This window comes from Adiantum capillus-veneris, chromosome 7, assembly GCF_014529385.1.
Source record: "Adiantum capillus-veneris isolate H3 chromosome 7, ASM1452938v2, whole genome shotgun sequence".
NCBI lineage: Eukaryota > Viridiplantae > Streptophyta > Polypodiopsida > Polypodiales > Pteridaceae > Adiantum > Adiantum capillus-veneris.
This window is the reverse complement of record NC_140937.1, coordinates 53629260-53639666: the sequence shown is the minus strand read 5'-3', so window position 1 is coordinate 53639666 and position 10407 is coordinate 53629260. Positions and strand designations below refer to the sequence as shown.

The window sequence follows — 10407 nt, the reverse complement described above, 5'->3', positions numbered from 1 at the left end:
TGCTTTTGAGCAGGCCTATGATGCAGGATTACTTTTTTCAAGCGCTCCCAAAAGCAGGGGCACCCATCTAAGCTTTCCAGCTCATCGGACGTCGATCCGCATTCGTCGACAGTGAAGGGTGATGGGTCCTGTCTCCTCTACCCAACTTCCCCAAGTGCCCAGCCTCTTAGCTCATGTCGATCCTCATGTCTGCGCGGGTATAAAAGGTTAAGGCCATCCCACACACACACACAGAGAGAGAGAGAGAGAGAGAGAGAGAGAGAGAGAGAGAGATGGGGAAGGCCGTTACAGTAGAGGTGTTGCATACCTCTGTCGTTAAGCCTGCTTCTCCGTCCCCGCAACCCTTCCTCTCACTCTCGCCCTGCGACCTTATGTGGCGCGACTACACATACAACCGAAGGCTGCTCTTCTACGAGCGCCCTGTGAGTGCAGTCAGTGGAGACGATGAGTACCCACGCTTCATCCACACCCTTCGATCCAGTCTTCCGCGGGTCTTGGCCTCCTTTTATCCTTTCGCCGGCCGCCTAGTAGAGCTCCCGGCGGGTGCAGCTGGCGACGGCACCAAAGCACAACTGGCTGTGGCGTGCAACGACGAGGGCGCCGAGCTGGTGGAAGCACGCATTCATGGTGTGTCGTTCTTGGATCTGAAGAGCTCCAATTTCGACATGCAACCTTATTTTGTGCAGCTCACGCGCTGGGCTTCCTACACGCGCTTGCAGGAAGGCGCGCCCCTTTTCTCCATCCAGGTAGTAATTGTGGTTTGTGTGTGTGCGAGACCTCCCTCTCTCTCTCTTTCTCTCTCTCTCTCTCTCTCTCTTTGTTATATTGACGAACCCACAAAGTATGATGCAAACCACAAAGTATGCTAGCTTTCACACGTTAGGGCGGGTTCAGATTGCGTGTGCATTGCATGTCAGGTCAAGCTTTTTCACCTCAGTGCAGTTCACACACAAGGTGTCCAATGCAGTTCACATACAAGGTGTCCCCCCGCCCCCTGCGCCCCCCCCCCCCCCCTCTCTTAGAGTGCGCACATGCCTACTCAACGAAGAGAGGTACGGTGAGGTGTTCGAGTGCCAATCGGTCAAGGGAACGCGCACATGCCTCGTGTATGCCTGCCGTTTTGGTGAGGTGTTCGAGTGCCAATCGGTCGGGGGAACGCGCACATGCCTCGTGTATGCTTGCCGTTTTACTGAGAGAACTGAAGAGAGAGACTCTATCAGCAGCGTGCAGAGCTCCCAGGCCAATCAATATTGTTCCCGCCACTCAAACGGCTACCATCGGAGCTGAACGTGAAGGCAGACCTGGTGCCGTGCCGATTGGCGGCGGTGAAGAAGCGGTTACAATAGTGCAGGGGCGTGGTGGGCCTCTGGTGGGCTCACTATGCTTTTCCCTCGGAAGCTGCTGCCGACGGCTTGCATGTGCGTAGGCTATCTCTCTCTCTCATGTGATAGATTTGTTGATATGGGTCACTAAATGACACATCATCTTTTGAGGGAATCTATGGTTGAAAAATCGACTTCGCAGGTTGACGAAGATCACAACCATTGATCCTAAATGTGAAATAAGTGAGAACTTGGACGAAAGTGAACTAAGTGAGATCTTGGAGGAAGGTGAACTTGAAGTGGACTAAATGTGACCTCCGCAAGTAAAGTACATTGCAATTTGGCGGTCTAAACTCGGTTTGAAGCCAACGTGAACACTCGGTGTGAACCAAGATCCCTTGCATGTCAAAACTACTCAATATAAAATGCTAGTATCTCCGCAACATGACAACATTCGTTCCCTAGCGTAGTGGTAAGGCATCTACTTTGAAATTGGGATCAGGACGTGAAGTCGAACCCACATATTTTTGTCCCAAAGGATTGGACATTCAAGGACCTTATATAGGGGGGGAAAAAAAAATGAAATGTCAAATAATGCCATGGTCTGGCTATCCCAATTGCTTCTTGAGTTCCTTTAGTAGTGCTCAGGTCTTATGTTCAGGAATACTCGTAGCATAGATCTTTTAGGTGTCTTGGCATTTCCCATTGGTGTTTAGCGGCACACATTTTCATTCTAGCTAATTCTGAGCTGATCAATGATTCAGTAGTTTAGAGTTGTACTACCCTTTCTTCTCAAGTAGGTATAGAGCTACAATTTGAAATTATCAGACATCAATGATAGAAAATTGAGGCAATATTTAAGAATTGACTCATCCATGGCCTACAAATTAGAAAATCAATCATACATGGTGTATGAATCGTGGACACATACTCACAATACAACCTGTTCATGCCCTTGAAGGTGTTACACAGATGAAAAATTGAAAGACTCCATGGTCCACCCCTCCACCTTCGAAGTCTCAGTGCTTTTTTTTTGGGTGCAAAACTCACAATGGTGAGTAAATCATATTGACAACCTCAAAAATTACAGATTCTTGCCATGCTCGTGCGAAGCCATAGCAGATCCAAGAACCCAATTAACTTGTTCCTTTCATTAGAGTTCTTACGTTTCACAAAGGCTAAGATGCACCCCTGCTTTCTTGTATTATCTCTGTGAAGCTGGCTGATTCCATAGTGTTATCGAATACTCGACAGTTCCTAGCCTTCCAGACCTGTTTGAAGTAGCAGAATCTGACTATTTGTGTTGCAATAAGAAGCTCCTGGCTCTTAAAACCTTCCATCCTAGAAAAAGATCGTTCTTAAAGAAACCTATCTTCCAAGTCCTTTGAACCCATTTGCATATCTTACTCCGCCCGATCGTTGATCATCACATGGAATTCCTTGAAAGGGTGGGAGAGATCTTCGGTAGCCGTTCTGCATTGAGAACATCTATCTGGACCAATCCCCCTGGCTAGACCCTTTGCACTAATCGGTAGGGCTCCCCACAGTACTTCCAAAGGAATACTTTCATATCATGTGGCCACTATGGGCACCACATGTTCTTGGTGATTGCCTCCCATCTTGATTCTAGCCAGTTCATTCCCCAATGTTTGTTCAATGGAGAGAACCACTCCATCGACGCCATACATGTATGGTATACTTATTTGGTTTGAAGCTTAAGGAAGTGTCTGTCCTTAGGGCATCACCATGCTTTCCACTGAAGCCCAGATTCACAGCTAGGTAGACACTAGCTCTGTCAAGCCGTTCAAGGACTCTGCTTATAAGTAGTCTGTCAATCGCATCAAGGTTGTACTGGAGAACCATTTGGTCTATCCTTTTCCACTGATCACTACTACAATCTCACAATTGGTCCAGGTGTCGGATACCTTTGTTATTAATCTTTCTAGTAGCTTCCAGAAAGGGTTCAAAAGGATGCTTCCCGCCTTTGATAGCCAAGGGGACTAGTGAGGTGCAAAATTGTGACAATACCTTGTAAGTTCATCCCACTCCAAAGACTCCATGCTCTGTTGCATTTTCGAGTGAGCTTGCCCGTCATACCCTCGAGCTTCAGGCTTTAATTAAGGAAGTTACAAACATGAAAAATTTAAGGCCCGACTCTTCTTGCCCAAAATTCCTAGTACTTTGTGTCCTCACCTTCATCACTCTCCTATTCCCGATCCTCCCTTAGACTTCGGCTTGCATACTTCATGCACGAGGAGAACAAATATGGGGACTTAGCATAACAAGATTGGATATGACTATCATGCACAAAGACATATTGATCGACATAAATTACATGCACAACACAAGCATAGATTAGCACATAGAGGAACTTAATCAACAATGTCAGCAAAAGTAAATTGTCCGTTTGCTGATGAACTTGAGTACAAGGCTTGTTTAAGTACTCAAGTGCAACTATTTCTTCATTGGAGCATGTGTGAGAAGCACACATGCTGATTGGCAAGCCAATTGCTCATGGCTAGTTGGAGGGATTGGTGACTACTTCGGTTTGGCAAGGGACTCGTGCCACCCAACAATGTGCCATCTTAGTTGATGTGCAAGTCCCTTGAATTCAATTGAGCCTGTAGTACCCATATTTTAATTGTGTGTGTATGACTTTTGTCTACATAATTATTAATTGGCTTGCCTTAGAGGAGAGTTGAGTTAGACATACTTTCAATGTTTTAGATGATGATTGAGACTTACCTTAAATGTTATTTTTATTTCACTTTTCATTTCACATCCTCACATGGATTTATTTCTCTTGCATTCTATTCTTTTAGATTGCTAAAGTGAAACTTCACCTTGCACTAATTCGCATTTAATTTCAAAATTTATACTAGTATTTCTAGTTTGCTTCTTTGTGAGGAGGAACCCAAATAGCTTAATAAAAGAGGCATTCCCTAACAATGCTTCACCTTGCATAATTCTAGTTAAACTCAACCTAGTGATTTTATCACTTTCTTATTGTTTTCGGAAGACATTGTGACCTTTTTTATTCCATTTTACCTAAGATTGCTTTCTTCTATCATGAACTTGGTTCCAAGCTTGAATGTGGGTGCAATAAGAAAAACAAGGTGAAAATTCACTATGGCCTGCATAAAACTATTTAGAAGAATTTAATAATAAGAAGTTTTTTTTTAAAGAGAAAAATAGAAAGTGATAAGTATTTTACAACTTGTGGTATTACAATAAAATATTACGTTTTTTGAAAAAAAGTGTAACAATAAATTATTTAGATTATAATATATTTCAAAAACATAAAATATGATGTTTGACACAATACTCAATGCCCCTCTTTAAAGAGAGAGATACACAGATATCAATACCCTCTCACAAGGTTTTGAAAGTTTTTTTTAAATATAAAAATATCATTAGCTTTCCATGTGACACTAATCCTCAAGCTTTATCCATTGGTCTAGAGATGCACCCAAAATCCAACCCTTTACTAAGGACTACATAAAAAAATAATGATCACTAGTATTGTCGGCCTTCGGCTGCCTCTCTCACAGAATGTCTCTCATTGAGCACGCTCAATTGCATACCATACTGCCAGAGGTGGTCGGAGTGAGGAGGATTCGTCACGTGTTCCCCATTTTTTATAGTATAGATGTGTGTGGGGTATATACAATATGTAAGCCTAAATAAAATAGACTTTTAAAGCATGTAATTAAATTTTTTTGTTAGAGTTCTAACTTCGTGAAATAGAAAGAACAAAAATATACGTTCATATAACTTAACAAGGTGAAGTCCCCACATGGACCTTTAAAAGGCCAAAAAGTGACTATTGAGGGGTCATGAGAGTTAAAAATCTATTTTAAAAAGGTTAAATTTACTCATAATAATGTGTGTGTGTGTGTGTGTGTGTGAGAGAGAGAGAGAGAGAGAGAGAGGGGTAGTGTTTACAAGAAACGTTTTACTTAGTCCTTAATATTGTAAAGGGTAGATTTACAAAATTTAAGCTATTGATTGTTATTCATGATCAAAAGTGCATAGACTTTAGCCATAACAAGTAAGGTACCAAAAGTAGAAATAGATAATTATCATTTTTAATTGAAAAGTTACACAAGAGGTAGATTTACAAAATTTAAGCTATTGATTGCTATTCATGATTAAAAGTGCATAGACTTTAGCCCTACCAACTAAGATACCAAAAATAGAAATGGATAATTATCATTTTTAATTAAAAAATCACTTATACAGCTTAAAAATACACATTTTAAAAGACTTAGCTATTAATTGTTTGCCTATGCATTCTTAGAGTACTTCATTGAATCTCATTAAAAGGGATCTAAAAGCATTCCTCCTTATTTTGAGATTGGAGCCTTAAACAATCATGCATGTCATTATATAAAAGTACTCTTTCACAAAAAAATCATCCAAACATATCAAATATAATTTATTTATAACTAGTTAAGTATTTTGATGAGATGACTTTATGTATATATGTGTGTGTGTGTGAGAGAGAGAGAGAGATTTAAAAATCTACTTCAATAAGATGTTTGATTTAACATTTACAATATGAAACTACCAGCGTCCAATGTTCAAATCATCCGATAAATCATATACTCACAATTATGAGTTTGGCGGAAAAAAAACATATTTACAATATGAGATCAAAATTTCACATTAACTCATTTTTGGTATGCACAAGGGTCATTGCCTTTTGCCTCACTCTTTTTGCCTTTACTAAAATGTGATGTGTAATTTTTTTGGTTTTTATTGCATACAATAAAATACCAAAACCCTTCACTAAATGTCTTAATTTCAAAGTGAGTAAATTTGCTCAATTTTGAACCCATTTGTTTGGATATGAATCTACAAAGATGCCTTGAGGGCTTTGAGGAGAAAATGAAAGGAAATGACATGTACACGAGAGAGAGAGAGAGAGAGAGAGAGAGAGAGAGAGAGAGAGAGAGAGAGAGAGGACGTAGTCAGGGCCAAGATCGACAGAGACAAAGAGAGTTTTTTTGCTATCACGGTCATCTTGATGCCGTGTGTCAGAGCCAAGGCGAAAAATGTCATTGAAAACATTGCTTAGGTGCCACGGAGATTATGTTGGATGAGAGTCAAGCTAAAGTCATTTGAGTTGTTCCTGTCACTTTTTTTGTTTTTGCAAAACTCACTAATAGTGAGTGGTTATAGAATTAATTATCAAACAATTTACACGATAAACCTTGCTGAATCCGAGCTAGGGAATCAAAATAGCCACAAACCATACACTGGATCTCAGGGGAACCACCCCACAACAAAACTCAACCAACGCTAGCATACATGAGAGAGACGGCCAGAAAGGGGAGCCACCCAGTCAAGAGAACAGCCTGATTTGGGAGACACCCGCCCAAGAGACGTTGAAAGGGGAGCCGAGATGAGGATGCCACCAATCCGAGAGGGTTGCCACCCCGGCAGATTTGTTTGCCTAACGACGTCAGGAGAGAACATAGAATATTGCCAAGAGGACGGGGCCCATAGTCCTGATCACCAAAGGGTCACCCGAGGAGCCACCGCGTAGATGTCCCTGTCACCTATTTTATGAACCAACTATTTAAGCTCCTTTTTTTCTCTTTATGTGGTAAGGATTGTTTTTTATGATTTGTGTTGTGATGATGTGCCTCATCAAGTATATTCGGTTTTACAATGCTAAGAAATGTTTGCTCGGAGTTTGGGATTCCTTGTCACTAAACAGAACATAAAAATGTATCAGGACATATAAGTGTCTCATTACCAACCTAATGTTAAATTAATCTAGTAACTTTCTCATTTGATACAGCTATTTTGCTGCTCCAATTCATCTTTGTGTGCTTCTACAGCTTTACACTCTATACATTCAACTAAAACATAATCTATTGAATTTACTGTTCGCGAGGGCATCTTATTTATATCTAAGCAGAGGGCCTTGTCACTTCTGTTGTAAGACTACCTTCGTCCTCACATTTGGAGAACATGCTACCCCTATCCCTTGTGGAAAACCTTACTTAAGGTTGACTGATGTCTCCATCATGTTTGTATGTAGGTAGGCCTATGTGCCCACTATATCCAAAATCACATGTAAAATTTTCATGCAACATCTCTTGACGCAATCTGAAAGAGAGTACCTCAAAAGTTTGTATTTATAACACACGATGAGAATCCAATGTTGCCATCAATATTGTTTGTCCTAGGGTCTCTATACTTTCTCCTTTTATATACGGAGCTTGACTCGGACAAAAAAACAAAACAATAATGCCATCCTACACATCTCTACGGCCAAGAAATCAAAGTACATTTATTGTAAAGGGTTGGAGAGTCTATTATTAGATTTGGATCCCACACCCACCCCCCCCCCCCCCCCCCCCTCTTTTTATTTTGGAGAGAACTGGAAATGTATTAAAAAAAAAAGAAAGACATACAATAGTGTCTCATAGGTAGGGAGAGAGGCATCCCTTATACAAAAAAGGAAAGACATACAATAGTGTCTCATAGGTAGGGAGAGAGCATCCCTTATACAAAAAGAAGACTAGAGTTCTAGACATGCAAAAGCCATAATCAATCTCGCTCTTGAGTAGCATCTGAGCATAAGTTCTTTCCAAAGCTTCCATCTGTGCTCTCTTTGGATAAAATACAGAGGGCCACTAGCCATATCCTTCATCTATTGATATACAACATGCCCTAGATTTTTTTCATTTTCATTAAACATATTTGGCACAACACATCCAAAAAAAGCGATGTCCCCCATACAACCTTTTTTGTGCACCCCATGCTTTCGTCAACCATCTACATTGAAGTCAGAAGTAGGTAAAGTGGAAGAAATCTCTCTCTCTCTCTCTCTCTCTCTCTCACACACACACACACACACACACACACACACACACACATATGTGTGTTTGCAAAGTATATTTTTCTATACAAGTCTAATAAATGGATTTATGAATTTTACAATTTTTGAAAAAGTTTATAATTTTATTTTGGAAATTGTAACTACAATATGAAATACACATCTCTTTTAAAGTGAAAATTTATGGGTCAAATCCAAAAAATCCGACAGGCACAATGTGACTATTTACAAGTTACATGGTAACATTGAATGTGAATATGAAAATATATATGTGCATGTGTAAACACATAGATATAGGGTAAAGGGGCCAATAAAAAACCACCCCCCTTTAGGAGGACTGTCGGGCCAGTTTTTTTGTGCACTTTTGGACCCATTGTGAAACACAAATGGGTGAGAGTTGGGGTGGACAATGTAGCCAACTTGCAATAGTGGCCATTAGATCTTGGGTTCAAGCCTTGTTGGTACAATGGCTCTAAATGCCCCCCCATTCTGGTTTCCTATTTACACCCATTTTTTATACACATAAAAAATGTTGTGCGGGCGTTCTTCGCCTGTATAAATGCAACTTGATTCTAGATTTTTGCTGCTGGTAGAGACGATCTCGATCTTCATTTTGAGCATCTAAGCACTCGATTCTGTATAGCGTGCTTTCCGGAGTGTGTGTTTCCTCTTAGGTGGCCTTAAGTTGGCCCCTTTACCCTACATACACACAGATATCGATATATACATATGTCTCTATGTGTGTATATGTAATATACACAATATATGTATTTGTATATTATATGTGTGTGTGTGTGTGCATGACCGCGTTCACAATGTATACATACATACATACATTGTGCATGTGTTGGAGCTTTCTGGTCTATAAAACCACCTTAAGCATACATTTCAACTGCCCTTTGACTGCCCAGAGTCTTCACATGCAAACAATGTATGTATGTATATCCTGTACATGTATCTATATGTTGTGTGTATGAGAAAGTGTATGTTTCTTGTTTTTTCTAGAGATGCAAGACCTCACCTTGTTTTTTTGTTTTGTGTGTCGTGTGAATTGCAGGTGACTCGCTTCTCTTGTGGGAGTATAGCATTTGGCATAGCACATAGCCACGTAGTTGCTGATGGGTTCTCACTGTGGCACTTCATGAGCTCATGGGTAGAGTGTGTGAAGGGGAAGCCACTGTCTCTTGAGCCATCGCATGATCGAACCCCGCTCATGGTCCAATCAGCCTTACCAGAGAAGGCGATCATCGACTGGATTGAAGATGTGAAAGCGCCGGCCGGTATAACTACAGTAGCTAGCAAAGTACAACATGTGGTGTCGTTTCCAAAGGAGATGGTGGAAGAGTTGAAGACGAGAGCAAACAACGTGTATGGCTCGTATGAGGTCCTCTGCGCGGAGCTATGGAAGAAGGTGAGCAAGCCCCAGCTAGTGGCGTGCTCCCGTGATGCGAGGACAAGCTTCTGTAGTGTAGTGAATATGAGGACAAGGATGGAGCCACCGTTGGCAGTTGGATATTTTGGGTGCGCGCTTCTATGGGGCATGGCCAGCGCCACCTTGGGCGAGCTTCAAGATGAGGAGCTTGCAGCTACCGCTGCCCGCATCCGAGGTGCGGTCAGGTCCTGCACTAGCTCGCATATGCAGCAGTTCATCCATTTCTTAGAGCTCTATGGCAAGGACGCCTTCGTCCCCAAGATTGCTGCTAGCCCTATAAGCTTGCGTGTCTCTAGCTCACCCAAATTTCCCATGCTCTCCATTGACTTCGGCTGGGGCAGACCCATCGCAGTACGCTCCGTCATCGTGGAAGAAAATGGCAAGCTCGTGCTTTATCCGGGACCCTCTGGCCTTGGTAGCTCTGATGTTTGCTTATCCTTCCCTTCTGGTATCATGTCATGTCTTCATAGCGATCCCTCTTTCCCATTGTACGACCCACACTGAAACTAAGCGGATGTCTCGCATACCAAGCCATAGCTATAGGCCTATTTGTATGTGTTCTCTTTATCATGATAATATCTGTGTAATTCTATCACCACATTATGTCCAATTAAAAATCTTGTATGCGAGAGGTCATCTTATTTTGTACTAGTATGTGACCCGCGCGTTGTTGCGGCCAAGGAAACAATGCCTCTATTCTCATAGGGTTATCTTCTCTTCCAAGTGGAACACTATCAATACTCTCTTCCTACACATATAGTCTATCACATTTATAAAAGTGATGCATGACACGACCTCTT

The 10407-nt window shown here is 41.5% G+C and overlaps 1 protein-coding gene across 1 annotated transcript; it reads left to right on the top strand.

The window, feature by feature from the left end:
- The first annotated feature begins 217 nt into the window (after positions 1-217).
- On the top strand, positions 218-10322 carry LOC147453864 (hydroxycinnamoyltransferase-like). Its single transcript, XM_086515927.1, has 2 exons — positions 218-746; positions 9233-10322. Exons 1-2 carry the CDS (start codon positions 273-275, stop codon positions 10109-10111), a joined length of 1353 nt encoding a protein of 450 aa, XP_086372053.1. The 5' UTR covers positions 218-272; the 3' UTR covers positions 10112-10322.
- The last annotated feature ends 85 nt before the right edge of the window (positions 10323-10407 follow it).